Source organism: Neofelis nebulosa, chromosome 1, assembly GCF_028018385.1.
Source record: "Neofelis nebulosa isolate mNeoNeb1 chromosome 1, mNeoNeb1.pri, whole genome shotgun sequence".
NCBI classification, from domain to species: Eukaryota; Metazoa; Chordata; class Mammalia; order Carnivora; family Felidae; genus Neofelis; species Neofelis nebulosa.
The window spans coordinates 81,566,132-81,581,524 of NC_080782.1; the positions used below are offsets into that span (position 1 = coordinate 81,566,132).

Here is a 15,393-nt window from a genome sequence, read left to right on the forward strand (position 1 = left end):
GGTGACAAAAACATTCTAAAATTAAATTGAAGTGATTCTTGTACCACTCTGTGAATATACTTAAAAATACTGAGTTGTAGGTTTTAATGGATGAATTTATGGTTTGTGAATTATACCTGAATAAAATTGTTTTAAAAAACAGTAAAGGTTATTTGAAAACAACTGGAAAGTTTGTCTTTTACTACTTGGAGGCAAGGCCATACAGATCAATATTTGCAGGTCCAGTGATAGCTGTAGACAAATCATGAAGCAATAAGAGGTTATCTTGATGCCCTCTGGACTTCCCTCCTACTCAGAGCTCAGCTCTCTCACTGCACTACCATTGCATATGGTAAGAAAAGCTTGTTTTCAGGCCCTTCAGAGAATCAGAAAGCCTTCATTTAGTAGTGGGTCTCATCCTTCAGTGTGGGTCACAAGTACCTGGGACACTTGGAAACATTCATGCCAGAGTGCAGGAAATTAATTTGTCTATAGTGGGGCCAGAGCACAGATATATTTCTCTAAAATTTCCTAGCTGATCTGAATATGCAGCTAGGATTCGAGACCACTGGTTTTGAGAGGAGATTTGTGGACACCATGACAGGAAGCAGACGGTTCTGCTCTTCAAATCACCTCACTGAGTTGGCACCCATGGGGAGCTTCCCCTGGTCACGAAGGTTGGGGCAGCTCTGGGGCTCTGATTGGTCAACGAAGGAGCGCAGTGCCCTGTGTTCACACCAGCCTTCCTGACTAATTCTGAGCCTTGCCCTGTTTATGGTACATTGTACCTTCGTATCTGCACATTAGTCTCTATTTTCTTAGTAAAACAAACAAATTAGCCCCTTATTTGATACTCTCTTGCTTACTGATTCCTTCATAAATGTCTATTTTGCCTTCCCAACCAGATGGTAAACTATATTCTTATTTTTCTGGTCCTGTGGTAGGGGTGTGACAAATAATTCTTGATTGAATGAATGTATTTCCAAAGAGCTCTAAATATTCCCTGAGAAGTATTTTTGCTCTGTTCAGATTAATAAACTAGACAAAAGAGAAAGAAGCCCCACCCCACCCCCCAAAAATAGCTTGAAAAATTAACAATGTATAAATTGATATTTCTTGCAAAATCCCTTAAGATCCATTCCTGTATGTATTCTGCTTGCTAAAACAAGCAGAAGGACCAAGATGTAAAGCTGGTTTTGCTTTAAAACCATCTCCCTGGAGCAATGCTAGACTTATTTGCCCTTAGGTGAATTCCTTGCCCAGAATTCCTTGCTCCCCCTGCTCCTGCTCTCCCTGCTACCTCTACCAGGGATATTTGGGATGAAAGACCTCAGGCTTGGGCGGCAGGGGTAGGAGACTGGAGGTGGTAAGTGGTATTTCCTCCTCCTTTCTGCCTCTGGGAGCCTCTGTAGTGTTTCCTGCAGAATCAGCCAGCTGCGGTTCCAGTTTGCCCAGGGCAATCCAGCTCCCCCCCAGTCTGCCCTGCCTAGAAATGATAGCAGCTTCCTGAAATTTCTAATCTCCAGGTGGCTTCACCCTCCCCAGTTGGCTTCCCAGACTCTTCTGTTACCTGGGTAACCAGTTCCCTGCATTCCATTCTCTGACAAACTCTGATGGGACAGAAGAAGTGTGAATGTGAAAGGCTCTGTGATCCTGGGCAAAATAATTTAACTTTTTGTTTTCTACTTATAAAATGAAGCTAATAGTACTTGGCCCACGGGCTGACATATTTCTCAAACAAGTTGATGTTAATGAGGAGCCTGGCCCATTGCCTAGTTCCTTTTAGAATACAGTAACAGTTATTCCACTCCCTTGTTTTTCTCTGGCAACAACCTGATTGTACTGAATTATGAAATAGTAAAATGAATAAGAGACATAAGCAAAGGTTTAAAGGTTTCATTTTCTAAGGCTGTAAATGTTAGAGCAGAGAATTTAGTCTTCTATTTTTCATAAGTATAAAGTAACCAGGTTCATCTGATATATTTATATTTAGTATTTTGTCTCTTATGGTTGTATATTAATCTCACATTTCTATATTATATCTATGGAAACAAAGTACACAGGGAATAGAGAATTCATTTTCCAAATAATCTACACCAAGTCAGTCACAGGCATGATACTTCAATGTGCAATTCCCCATGTTTTAAAATAGTTTGGAAGGAAGAGGTGTGTGTGTGTGTGTGTGTGTGTGTGTGTGTGTGTGTGTGTGTTTGGTGTGCTGGTGGGGCTGGGAGCTAAATAAAGGAAGAGTAGCACAATATTACAACTTTGATAATTACTGAAGATGAAGGGGTATATAAACAGTTGACTGTATTATCCTCTCTTATGTGATAAAAAGTTTTGAAGAAGTTAGAATCCTCTTATCTAAAGCATATGTATCTCCCTAGAGTCACCCAAAGGCATTTCACTGGGTTTTCATACTGAAAACTCCAAACTCAAAGAGTAATAGAATAGAGTTTATTTATTGAAAAAGAATCAGTGAGTAGCCACCATGTGCTAAGTGCTATAGGGAGAATAATTACTTAAGAAATATAAGTAAATAAAATGTCTGGCTTTTCATACATATATTCCTGCTCCTCTAAAAACATGTGCTATTAGCTTAATCTTCTTTGGGATTATCATATAAAAGACACATATTAAGGATGCATATTAAGTATGGCTAGAATTCTGAAATCTCAATGTTTCACTTAAATTCCATGTATGCTTTCCCCTACCATTTTAACATTATCATGGATATGCCAAGATGACACTGTTATGGCCACAGCTCTTTCTGTAGGGTTTTCAGAGGTAGCATGAATTTTGAATTTTCTCTAAATCAAAGAAGATGTCATGAAAATTTCAATAGTTACTTTGTTGCTTGTGTAGTAGTCATTAGGATGCACTTGTAATTTTTATCTACAAGAAATGCAAGAGAATTGAACTGAATACATACAATGCTATATATTCAAGTGGACATACTTAAGTTGAATGGGGATTTACTTATTTACTTACTTTTTTAAAGTTTATTTATTTATTTTTATAGAGAGAGCACACAAGCTGGGGAGGGGCAGAGAGAGAGGAAAAGAGAGAATTCCAAGCAGGCTCCATGTTGTCAGCACAGAGTCTGACACGGGGCTTGAACTAACCAACTGTGAGATCATGACCTGAGCCCAAATCAAGAGCCAACACTTAACCAAATGAGCCACCTAGGCACCCAGAATGGGGATTTATTTTTAATAGTGCTAGAGTTTTCCTTTTTCAAGATAAAAAGAGTTCTGGTGATGATGGTTGCACAAGAATGTAAGTGTACATGGGATGCCTCGCTGGCTCATTTGGGGGAGCATGCTACCTTATATCTCAGAGTTTGAATGCCATGTTGGACATAGAGATTAGTTAAATAAATAAAACCTTAAACAACATGAATGCACTTAATTCCACTTAACTTTACACTTACAAATGGTTAAGACGGTAAATTTTATGCTGTGTATGTTTCACCTTAAAAAAAAATTAAAAACACTCACAAAGAAAATAAACCTCAAGAAAAAGAATAGAATAAAGATGGGCTTGGGGTACCTGAGTGGCTCAGCCAGTTAAGTGTCTGACTCTTGATTTTGGCTCAGGTCATGATCTCATGGTTCATGAGATCAAGCCCTGCGTTGGTCTCTGCACTGACAGCACAGAGCCTGCTTGTGATTCTCTCTCTCTCTTTCTGCTCCTCCCCCACTCATGCACACACACATATGCACACACACACACACACACACACACACACTCTCTCTCTCTCTCTCTCTCAAAATAAATAAATAAACTTAAAAAAAAAAAAAAGAATAAGGATGGGCTGCTCTGAGAAGTCTTGTATTACACCAGACAACCTACTCAGAACTAAATGCCTACCTATTCACCTTAGAATCTCAAATGGCCACCCATATTTCCACCCTCAACAAGCTATAGTACCATTCTTTAAAAAGCACTTGGGGGATATAATTAACTTTCTGGGAAGTGCCAAAACTGATTAAAGAACAATATCATCAGATGTTAGTCCTAATTTAAAAGTCCTATCTGCAATGGGAAGCAAACCAATTTAGAAACTGTCAACCAAAAGAGCAAAGTTGTGTCTGATCTCCATTCTCCACAATACTCTAAAGCCTGTGGACTTTTTGCAGACTCTGTAATTTGCATTCCTTACACCTAAAAGTTATTGCAGTTATGTGGTCTGTCCTGCCATAGAAGGCTTGTGACAGTGTTCCCAGACTGGCCACAATGATGGGGCCTCCCAAATGACTGGGCTCCTTGATCATGCTTCCTTCCACTGGGCTCATGGGTCTAATTAGACTAAGAAACACCTTTAATTAGCATGGCCAAATTGAGTCAACTTATGACACAGAATGTGATTAGTGTCAACCAAATTTATTCTCCATGCTTCATCATTATGATGCTCATCAGATATTCTTCAGCTCTAGCTTTTTAAAGTTTTTTTGTTGTTATTGTTTTTGTTTTTTTATTACAACCACATAATTCTTCATAAAATAAGATCAATGATTTTGTTGGTATTTGGTGTGGAAATATACATTGTAATGTGTCACTGACTAGCTTAAAGGTGATACTTCCTTAAACAAACATCATAGATACATCTTTTAATTATTTTATCTTATTCTGCCTAAATTTTTAAAGTTAGATCATTCATGGGGTGCTTGGATGGCTCAGTCAGTTGAGCATCTGACTCCTGATTTCAGTTCAGGTCATGATCCCAGGGTCGTGGGATCAAGCCATGCATCAGGCTCCTTGCTGAGTGTGGAGCCTGCTTAAGATAGTCCCTCTCTCTGTCTTTCTGTCTCTCTCTCCCTCCCTCTGCCCTCTTCCCCACTTTCACTCTGTCTCTAAAATTAAAAAAAAAAAAAAAGGTCGCTCACAATCTTTTGAGTATTTAAAGGATTCTAGTAAAGATATTATTTATAGGATATTTATAGATATTATAGGATTTACCAGGAGAATGATATATATATATATATATATACACACACACACACACACACACACACATATGACATACCTGATAAAAGTACATATATACTATTATATAAAATATATAGTTATATAATATATAATTATTATATAATTATAATAGTATAATATAATATAATATATTATATTATATAGTATGTAATACTATAAAATTATGTTACGTATTATATTATTATATATTATAATTTTTATTGTATATATGTGAAATATATACATACATTATAAATTGGCTCTATGGACCTTTAGAGGATTTATGGTAAGCTTTTGTGTATTTGTGTGTGTATTTTGCTGAGGGAAAATGGTCTATAGCTTTTCTTTAATTCTCAAAATGGTCTCTGATCACTCCCTTTGTAACCATCAGACAAAATTGGTTAGGAAGCCATGTGTACAGCTATATAGTCCAATACGGTAGCCCTTAGCCACTCATGCCTATTGAGTACCTGAAAAAGTAGCAAGTATGAATTGAGATGTGCTATAAGTATAAAATGCACCCTAGATTTTGAAGAATTAATATAAAAAAGAAGATCTAAAATATCTCAATGATTTGTACATTGATTATATGTTGAAATAATGTTTGCAACACAGTGGGTTAAATAAAGTATATTATTAGCATTAATTTCACCTGTTTTTGCTTTTGCTAATGTAGCTACTTGGAAATTTTTAAATTACATTATGTGGCTCACACAACATTTCTATTAGATGGCACACTGCTTTGGTAAGAATCAAAGCTGATCACAGACAGTTTGCTTATTCTTTTTTTTTTTTTTTTTTTTTTTTTTTTTAAAATTTTTTTTAACATTTATTTATTTTTGAGACAGAGAGAGACAGAGCATGAACGGGGGAGGGTCAGAGAGAGAGAGACACAGAATCTGAAACAGGCTCCAGGCTCTGAGCTGTCAGCACAGAGCACGACGTGGGGCTCGAACTCACGGACCGTGAGATCATGACCTGAGCCGAAGTCGGCCGCTTAACCGACTGAGCCACCCAGGCGCCCCCAGTTTGCTTATTCTAAGAGACAAAAAAAATTTATAGTAGTTCCAAAATTGGATTATAAGAGATTTTAGCAAAATGTCAGACTATGTCTAAACATAACAGGGTTAAAAGTACTGACTTAAACTATGTCAAATATTCCAGCATAATTTCTTTTAGAGAACCATTAATTTGGAAAGAAAAGTCTGATGTTAACTCTGGAATACTGCCATCCATATTTGCAGATAATACACGTGCATTTTGGTAAGAACCTTAGGACCATGACAGAAGAGAGGATCCTGCAGTCCAGTTATACCACCCCACCCATTCTAGGGGTCCCGAGTGAACATTTTCCCCCTTTCATCCTTATCCTCATTTCACCCACCTCTCACCTTCCAACTTAGGCCAATAATGACTCAAAATAAACTTTTGCTTCAGCACATAAATGTTACATTTTAAGAGCCCAGAAAATGTAATGGGAAACATTTACAATGAAATATCTTCAGGGAAACTGTAATTCCCTACCACTAAAAGTAAATGTGTCTGGTACTTTGATCCATGAATCTAATTAGTCCTCACCAACCCTTATTTGGTGCCTATTACAGCCCTTATTTTATAGATGTGGAAAGAGGTTCAGAAAGGTTGACTTGTTGGTCTTCGAGAAACAGAACTACTGTCTTATTCTCTGCTGTGTACTTGGAGGCCAGTACTGGGGTTGGCATATAAATGCTCAATGAATGGCCATTTGGCTGATCAGTGACAGTTTACTGATTCCAATATAAGGTTTCTCTCTAAAGTGTGTCTGATTACAACCTTGCTTTTCCTAATAACACCACATGCTGAGAGGTGTACTAAATTTTTCAAATTTTCACATAAATTAATGGGATATAAATATTTCGATTCTCACCTATCAACACAACTTTTGTGTACTTTTTTGGGAATAAAATACAGAACACCTATCGCTCTCTCTGTGTCATTCTCCACAAGGGCCTTGATCTCCGTTGCTTTTGCTTCTTGGAGTTGGGGGTTTTCTCCTTGACCCCATCCTGGCTGCCTCTCCTCCTTTGTGTTGGAAAATGTATGTCCAAGAACGTTTCTCTAAAAGTTTCGAGCTTTGCTTACAGGTTAGAAACACTAGATCTAAGCTCTTGAGAGCTGAGTTCATCCAGGAATCCGCATCCAGGGGAGAAATTCTTGCAGCAAGAATTCCTGTCCCATTCAGCTTGTGAGCCGAGTTGAGCCTCGCGCAACTGCTCACATCCATTCGCACGCCCCGACGCGCTCGCGCATACCACAGTAGGGTGAGTCTCAGCCTCTCCCGGAGCCTAACCTAAGTCCTGAGAGGAGGTCCCACCTGGTCCCCACCCCTTCCCCAACAATACTTCGTCCGCAATCCCGGAAAGGCAAAGCAAACACAGTCCCTTCCCGTTCCTGCCCAGGCACGATCGCTCCTATTTACCGTCTTGTACCACCAGCTTGCGAACGCCATGGCGATAACCGGTTTGCTCAGAGCCGTGCGGCGGAGGGCCCGGCGGAGACGCGGTGTGCTGTAGGTGGAGGGTTCTCACTAAGCCTGCTTGGAGCGGACGGGCTCTGAGCTCGGCGAGCCCCGCAGCTGTCAGGGGGGAGGGCAACGGGGCGGTGCCCGATGCAGGCCCCGCCCCGGCCGGCTGGCCCCGCCCCGCCCGATTTGGCTCGAGGCTGGTTAGGAAGATGTGTTATTTCTCCAGGCAGCCACGCCCTGCAGCCTGGGCTTTAGACGGAAGAGAGGATCCCGCGGTCCAGTTAAACCACCCCACCCACTCTAGGGGTCCCGAGTGAACTTTTTCCTCCTTTCATCCCTATCCTCATTTCACCCACCTCTTACCATCCAACTTTTCCCGGCGCGGGCCAGCCCCTATTGAGTTCGTGCCACGCCCAGTGCACTTGGCCCCAGTCCGGGAATAACCTGCCACCACCAGCCACCTGCCCAGAGGCGGGCACTGAGCCCCGCGCCCTATTCCGGCCTGGGAGGGGGCGCACGGTGCTGGAGGCCAGACAGGTTACGCCCAGAAGAGGTGTCCCGCGGCTACGGGCCCTGGTCTCCCAGCGCCCAACCCTGTGGTTCCCGCAGGAGCGCCACTCACCTCCTGGGTTTGGCGGGCCGCTGCAGCGCGCCGGGGCCGCGGGGAGGCCGCGGGCTTCTGGCCCGGCTGAGACATAGCAAGGCCGCTGCAAACGCTGCCTTCGCGAGGGCGCAGCGGAGACTAGAAGGGAGGGCCAGGCGGGGAGCTCTGGGAGGGAGGAACGGAGCAGAGGGCCGGCGGGCGCGCCCGTGAGGCAGCTTTTCCGACCCAGCCCTGAGCCCGAGCGGGGGCTCCCCCTCGCACGGCTGGGTCCTCCCCTTCCTGCCCGCAGCTGGCGGCGGCCCCCGCTTTAGCGGTACAAGGCTCCGGGGCTGAAATTTAACACCCTCGGCCCCGTTAGTCTCACCCAGGGATCCTCCCCTCCTTCCAAGACTTTGCTGCTCCCGTGGGTTGCGGGAAGGAGGGGCTGGAGGTCTCAAGGTTCCTCCTTGGACTTGCCCAGACTTAGCTTGCAGTTGTGCAACGGGAGAGCGGGACCCGGGCGTGGCCAGTCTACGCCTCGACCCTTCTTGAAAATCTCCAGAATTAGACCCCTTTTCTGCTAACTGCCCTGGTTTAGTTTGGAGAAGAATTTACCGACTTAAATCCTGGACCGCCTAGACAAGGAAGCGGATCACAAAAACAAATTGGTCTGTGCGTGTGTTTGTGTAGATGTGTGTGTTTGTGTAGGTTGTGTGCGCACTCCTGTGCATGTTTTATGTCGTCTCTCTTTGGTGGCTTTTTTGGGCAGGGGGGCGCGATTTGAAAGTTTAGAAACGTTTAAGGGTAGGAAGCCCGAGGTTCCAATCCAAACCGAATAGTCCCCAATTTAAACCTCTATAGGCTTTCTGGATCCTGGCTGGGTTTTGTTACCGAGGCTGAAGTGGTTTTTTGTCTTTGGCTCATCTTAAACCGCACTTCCTGGTTTGGGCCTGTAAGTGAAATGTAACAAGCCTGTCTAGAAAATGCTCCTCTGCGGAGACTTTGGCCATCGGTTGCTGCGGATTTGTGCTCAGACCTGACAGAAAAAAACCTGTTTCCCAGCAGTGACAATGACACTTTGGGCCTGGGGGTGGCCTCTGTCTGCAGTGTTGTGTTTTAGACAGTTGGAGAGAGAGAAGCCAGATTGTAGGAAAAGATTTGTCATGCTACATTGAGCTTGGCAGGATGAATTCTTGTTTCCCTCTCCTCTCTCATTTTTAGGGATTTTGACTTCTTTTACTGGCTAGCAGCTTTCTTGATGCGGGGAGGAGAGAGGGGTGATTTAAATGGATTTCCTTTTAAACAGTTGTTTACTTATTACCATTTATACCTAGTAGTTCCAACACACAGGCTACCAGCTTAGAATTTATAGGTAAAAATGTAACAACTTCGACAAGGGGTCTATGATTGTCCATTCAAGGAAAATCAATTGATAGTATGAATTACATTCATAATTGGGGAAATATGTCATAAGCCTGAAAAAATGACTTGCAACTAAACACCTAAAGTAATTAAAAAAAACCAAAACACACACACACCAAAACTAACAGGAGCCAGGTATAGGCAGCCCCACCTGTGGTCCCAGGAACTGAAACATTTCCTTACTTCAGAGCCTAGAGAACCTAGGTTCAGGTTTTAAAATTTATTTATTTACTTTGAGAGAGAGGGAGAGAGGGAGAATCCCAAGCAGGCTCCATGCTGTCAGCACAAAGCCAGACGCGGGGCTCAATCTCACAAACTGTGAGGTCATGACCTGAGCTGAAACCAAGAGCTGGGATCTTAACTGACTGAGCCACCCAGGTGCTCCAAGGTTCAGGTTTTAGATCCGGATGAATAATGGTTGGTTGATTAAAATTTGAGGTATTTTTCTGACAGTATTTAAAATTGAACTTATACCAGTTAGTTTTACACCTCTTAAAAGTCTTCCTTGTAAAGAACTGTGAAAGAAATTGTAGAAGGAATGATATAAAGATGAAAATACACATTCCCTGCCCTCCAGGTACTTAGAGTTTTGCTGAAGTCATATGGCATTTGTAACGCATGATCATTTGGGTGACATTGAGAGACATACAGGTATGAATAAGTACAAATCTATTTTGGGAGTTTGGGGTTCTGTGGGTTTTGGTGATTATAGGAAGAGAAAGGAGGCTTGAGTGTACTGGCTGCATGGTGGGATGTGGACAGAAGAGGGATGGGGCAGTTCAGGAAATATAAAAGAGCCTACCTGCCTGGCTGGAGCTGCTGGTCCAAGTTTAGGAGTAATAAATCCATTTATCAACTTACTATTTACTGAGCAGCAACTGTAGTAGGTAGTATAATTGATATGAAAATCTACAAGAGATAATGACATTAGCCTTCAGGCTTTGCTTGAGAGTTGGAACTCACATAAGCAGAAACAATTTTGAGCTAAACTGTGCATTAATGACTATGAGTAAAGAAGAATTACAAATAAGTTGAAGGATGGTGTTTTCACTTGCTCTATGGTCCGTGAGAAATTTGAACTTTGATACCACGCCCAGCATTTGAGCATCTTAGGGAAGCTCATTTTAAGTATATATGGCAACTTGTGCTACATTTTTATTTGTACATATTTTAAGTACCTCATTCCTTTACTCAGTAACAGGATGACTGCAATGTGTCAGACTCTGGAGGTACCAAGGACCTCACGGTCTAGGGGGAAAGGCAAATAAATCCACCACTAAATGACCGTGGGATAAGGGAAAGGGCTGGCAAAGATATTCCGGCAGAACTATGGGACTTCTGGCTCTAATGCAAGGGTGGGCTGGCTGGGGAGGAAGGGAGCTCAGGGGCTGCTTCCTCTCCTGATGTTTGACTTGAGTGAGTTGGAAAGCTCCTCCAATCAGCCTTCACGTTGTATGTCCTCTTTATCCCCACTGCTGCTGGAGCTATTGAGGACCCCATCACTTTTCATCCAGAAGCATGTAAAATGAGAAAAACAAAGACGTGATGGAGTCCAGAGAAGAAGCCGTGGAACCTGAGAAGGAGCTAGAGTGAGGCAGAAGGAATCCAGTAAAGAAGTAAGCACCAGAGGCCAAGGAATGAGGGGTTTCTAAAAGGAAGGGCTGGTCCACAGCATGAAATTTCACTCAGTGGCACCTGGGTGGCTCAGTTGGTTAAGCCTCCGACTCTTGATTTCAGCTCAGGTAGTGATCTCACAGTTCCTGAGTTCCAGCCCTGTGTCAGGCTCTGCCCTGACAGTAGGGAGCCTGTTGGGGGTTCTCTCTCTCCTTCTCTCTCTCTGCCCTCCCCTATTTGTACTCTCTCTCTTTCTCTCTCTCTCCTCAAATAAATAAATAAACACTTAAAATTTCACTCAAAAGTTGCATCCGACAACGTATGAAGAGTGTCTATTAGATCTGACAACTGAGAGGGTTTTGGTAACCCAGCCAGGGGGTGAGATTGAGGAGGTATCAGAGTAGTTTTCTGAGGTACTCGCAGTTTGAATAGTCCCCTTCCTTTGGTTGATATTTCTTTCTACAACACCACATATTTCTGGAATGGAGGTTACCTCCAGAAAGCCTGTACCTTCTGGCTGATGTCCAAGTGCCTGCCAGTCCCACCAAAACTTACCTGTCCTGTCTGCCATCTTGACACTCTCAGCCAGGTTTGCTTCACTTTGTAGTGACATTTTCCTGAGTAAACCAGAGAAAAAAAAAGAAAAAGGAAAAAAGAAGCATCCTTGCAAATAACCAAAGACGTAGGAATAATATGCAAAGTTTCAGACCCTCCTTTCCCTTATAACATGTGTGTATCTAGGAACTTCATGATTCTGACTGTTGAATTATCCAGAAGAATGGCTTCAGTGGTGAAGTTCTGTGATAAAGGGGATGAAGAGGTGCTAGTCAGTGAGAGAATGTGTTTAGATCACAGGAGTTTGGCCATGTGCTATGGTCTGAATGTTGTTGTGCCCCCCAAATTCCCATAATAAAATCCAAATGCCCAATGTGGTGGCATTAGGAGGTGGGGCCTTTAAGAGATGATTAATTCACGAGGGTGGAGCTCTCATGGAGATTAATGCCCTTATAAAAGATGTCCCAGGAGAGCTCCTTTGCCCTTCCTGCCATGTGAGAATACAATGAAAAGTGTGCAGCTAGGAAAAGTCCCCTCGCTCAAACTTACTGGCACCCTGATCACAGACTTCCAGCCTCCAGAGCTGCGAGAAGAACATTTCTGTTATGTTGTGTAAGCTCTCCAGCCTGTAGTACTTTTTTTTTTTTTTTTTAGTTTTTTTAATTTATTTTGAAAGAGAATGAGAGAACGCTGAAGGGGCAGAGAGAGAGGGAGAGAGAGAGAATCCCAAGCAGGATCTGCACCATCAGTGCAGAGCCTGATGCAGGGCTTGAACTTACGAACCGTGAGATCATGATCAGAGCCAAAGTTGGACGCTTAACCAACTGAGCCACCCAGGCACCCCTTTTGTTATAGCAGCCTGAATGGATGAAGACACCTTGCTTCTCAGATCATGTTGGGCTTGTGTATGGGTGGCCGATGGGGTGGCAGGAGGGAGAAAGAATGGAGATGGAAGGATGGAGGGACAGAGGATGAAGAAAGCAAAGAGAATAAGCAGCAGATGAAGTCATCTTTAAAGTTTTCACTGTTACCAAACAGGAACTTGCATCACACACATACCCATAGCTAGTCCCTCATGTTTTATTTCTCATCCTTTAGTGCCTGCAGATAGTAAAACACCTGCAGAATACCTTCAGGTCTTGTTCTTCAGCCTATTTGTTGTCAGTGTGGACCGAAGAGGACTGAGATCATACCTCCTTTTCAGGGCTTTATTAGGGAGTACTCAAGGGATCAACATCTGTGGGAGGGAGGGAAGGATGGGTCAACACAGAAGTTGGGCTGGGGTGCAGATCCAGTAGAAGCCTCCCATAACAACCCTGCAGGGAATGACCACCAGGACAGGAAGCCCTTCAGAACGGTTGGGGGCTGGTGAGAGAGGGCTGAGTCCTTTCAAGCCTGCATCACTGTTCTTGGGTATGGCCAGGAGTGAGGGAGCATGGCTTCCAGGGAGGGAAGTGACTCCCTTAAGCTGTATAACCCCCAAAGGAGCTGAGAGATGAGGGCTGTCTGCTGGGGCACTCCTAGGAGCTGGAATAAGGGCTTTTGTATTCCTGAAGGGGATTTGGATAGCTTATCACACACATTACAGTCCTCAGTGCAATAGAACACCGTAAAACTTGGCAAATAGTATTGAGGAAGGAATTGATATTACCAAAGTACGCTGTCACGTTGCTATGCAACTAAACATTAGGTCTGATGATATTACCCATTTAATTAAATTTCTCCCCCTTTTACGATGACATTTGCCTTCCAGAGGGGTCACTGAAGAACAATTTATTTCACAGAGCAGCCATGCCGTGAATACTGCCATCTAGATACATGGAAACGACAATTTTAAAATTTGACTGCAAAGAATGGTTAGAAATAAAGGGAAAATAAAATTTTTATTTTCTAGTTTTGTTTAGTTGTTTTAAAGCAAAAAGCAAAAAAAAAAAAAAAAAAAAAAGATTGCTCTATAGGTCTGGCAGCAGACAAGGAAGTAGGTATAAGACACCCCTATTTGCTAGTAAGCTATAAGCCTTCAGCTGTCTTCCACCTTCCTTACTAATTCCCTTAGGTCTGTGTCTCTGCATCCTCGGGGGTATGGGTCCCTGAAAACAGTTCAGTTTTGAGTCCGTATACTCTTGGGGCCAACAACTGACTAGTGCTGTATGAATCATCTCTCTTCCTTGTTTACAGTCCTTGATGGTTCCTTCTTGCCAACAGAATGAAGTTTAGATCCCTTTACATGGCCTCCCACGGCCTGCAAGGTCTGGCTTGTGCCTTCATGGGGCTGTGCTCCAGGCATGCCCTTCTGCTTTCAGATCCTGGAACATTCTTGGCTCTTCCCAGTTCTGCCTTTGCTCATTTCCCACCCCCCTGGAGCACTCCTCCCTTCCCTTTTCCAAAGCACTAACTTTTGGCAACCGTGCATTACATTGTAGCTGTCTATTGTCCATATCAAGTCAAAGATTCTGACAGCCTAATCCTAAATGCAGCTTATATTTAAATAAAAAGTGGTCCAGTGGTCCAAAAGTAACTAAAAGCATTTTCATCTTTACTGCAATCCTTTTACCGCAATAGAAAATTCCCGAGTGGGCCCACAATCTGAACACTCAGCAAAACATCTTTAAAAATCCTTTTCCTTTTTTATTTTTATTTTTTAGTTTATTTTAATTTTTAAAATATTTGTTTTTTGAGAGAGAGAGAGAGAGAGACAGAGAGAGAGAGAGAGAGAGAGAGAACATGTATGTGCATACATGCAAGCAAGCAGAAGAGCAGAGAGAATCTTAAGCAGGCTCCACATCCAGCCAGAACCTGATGCATGGCTTGATCTCAAGACCACAAGACCATGATCTGAGCCAAAATCAAGGGTCAGATGCTTAATCAACTGAGCCACTCAGATGTCCCCCCAAATCCTTTCTCTTTCTATCTTAGTTCCATTATTTCCTCCATGCTCCAAAACTTTTTCTATAAACCCTCCAAATCGAACCAGAAGATGTTCCTTCCTTGTTTCCTTCTGTGATGATATAATTCTTACTAGAATGCCCAATGGAGGTGAAATCTTTGTGCATATTAATATGTTCTTTGATCCCAGTCATACTGTGTATTTGTACCTACTACTAGACCTTGTGATGAAAAGGGTCATTTCACATAGGCGCATAGCCAGGTTACTTTTAATTTTTCTCTCCCTTTTTTCTCTTTCTCCTTAGGGAGGGGACCCTACCACACTAGACTTTGTGATGAAAAGGGTCATTTCAGTCTTATTCCTAGAACTTGAGACTATGCCTGGCACATAATATGTCCTCCCTAAACACTTATGGAATGAGTAAGAACATATTGTTTTGTTTTGTTTTTTCCCCCAGGCTAAACTTCTTTCTTCAAAAGATAAAAGACATAGACTGGGGAATTTAGGAAGATACTTGAAGTAGAAAATCTGATCATATAAGATTAGAAGGTCAAGAGAACTGTCTAAACACTTGGTGGTACTAATGGTACTGAATGGCTCTCACAGTTGATACCGTAAATACGTAGAAAACATATAGTATTTACTATATATTAGAAACTTTTTAAAAAATTTAAATCCAAGTTGGTTAACATATAGTATAATAATGATTTCAGGACTAGAATTTAGTGATTCATCACTTACATATAACACCCAGTGCTCCTCTCAACAAGTGCCCTCCCTAATGCCCATCACCCATTTACCCCATCCCCTACCCACCTCCCCTCCAGCAACCCTCAGTTTGTTCTCTGTATATAAGAGTCTCTTATGGTTTGTCTCCCT

General features: G+C 42.6%; 1 protein-coding gene and 1 long non-coding RNA gene across 6 annotated transcripts in view; both read right to left on the minus strand.

Annotated features, from left to right (window-relative positions):
* The window catches only part of CAST (calpastatin), a 108,401-nt gene extending 100,122 nt beyond the window's left edge, over positions 1 to 8,279 (minus strand). For 3 of the 5 annotated variants that reach the window (XM_058726612.1, XM_058726602.1, XM_058726560.1), the window contains exon 1: positions 8,076 to 8,278. In XM_058726612.1, the coding sequence (XP_058582595.1) occupies positions 8,076 to 8,150 (75 nt within the window). In that variant the 5' untranslated portion in view covers positions 8,151 to 8,278. Of the gene's footprint in view, positions 1 to 7,408; positions 7,550 to 8,075 lie in introns of those variants that run through there. The other 2 variants (XM_058726623.1, XM_058726592.1) reach the window with 2 other exon arrangements.
* Positions 8,280 to 10,489: 2,210 nt separating this feature from the next.
* Positions 10,490 to 15,393, minus strand: part of LOC131510050 (uncharacterized) — a 64,901-nt gene continuing 59,997 nt past the window's right edge. Inside the window, exon 2 of the long non-coding RNA XR_009260877.1 lies at positions 10,490 to 11,689. This is a non-coding gene — a long non-coding RNA (uncharacterized LOC131510050). The remainder of the gene's footprint in view (positions 11,690 to 15,393) is intronic.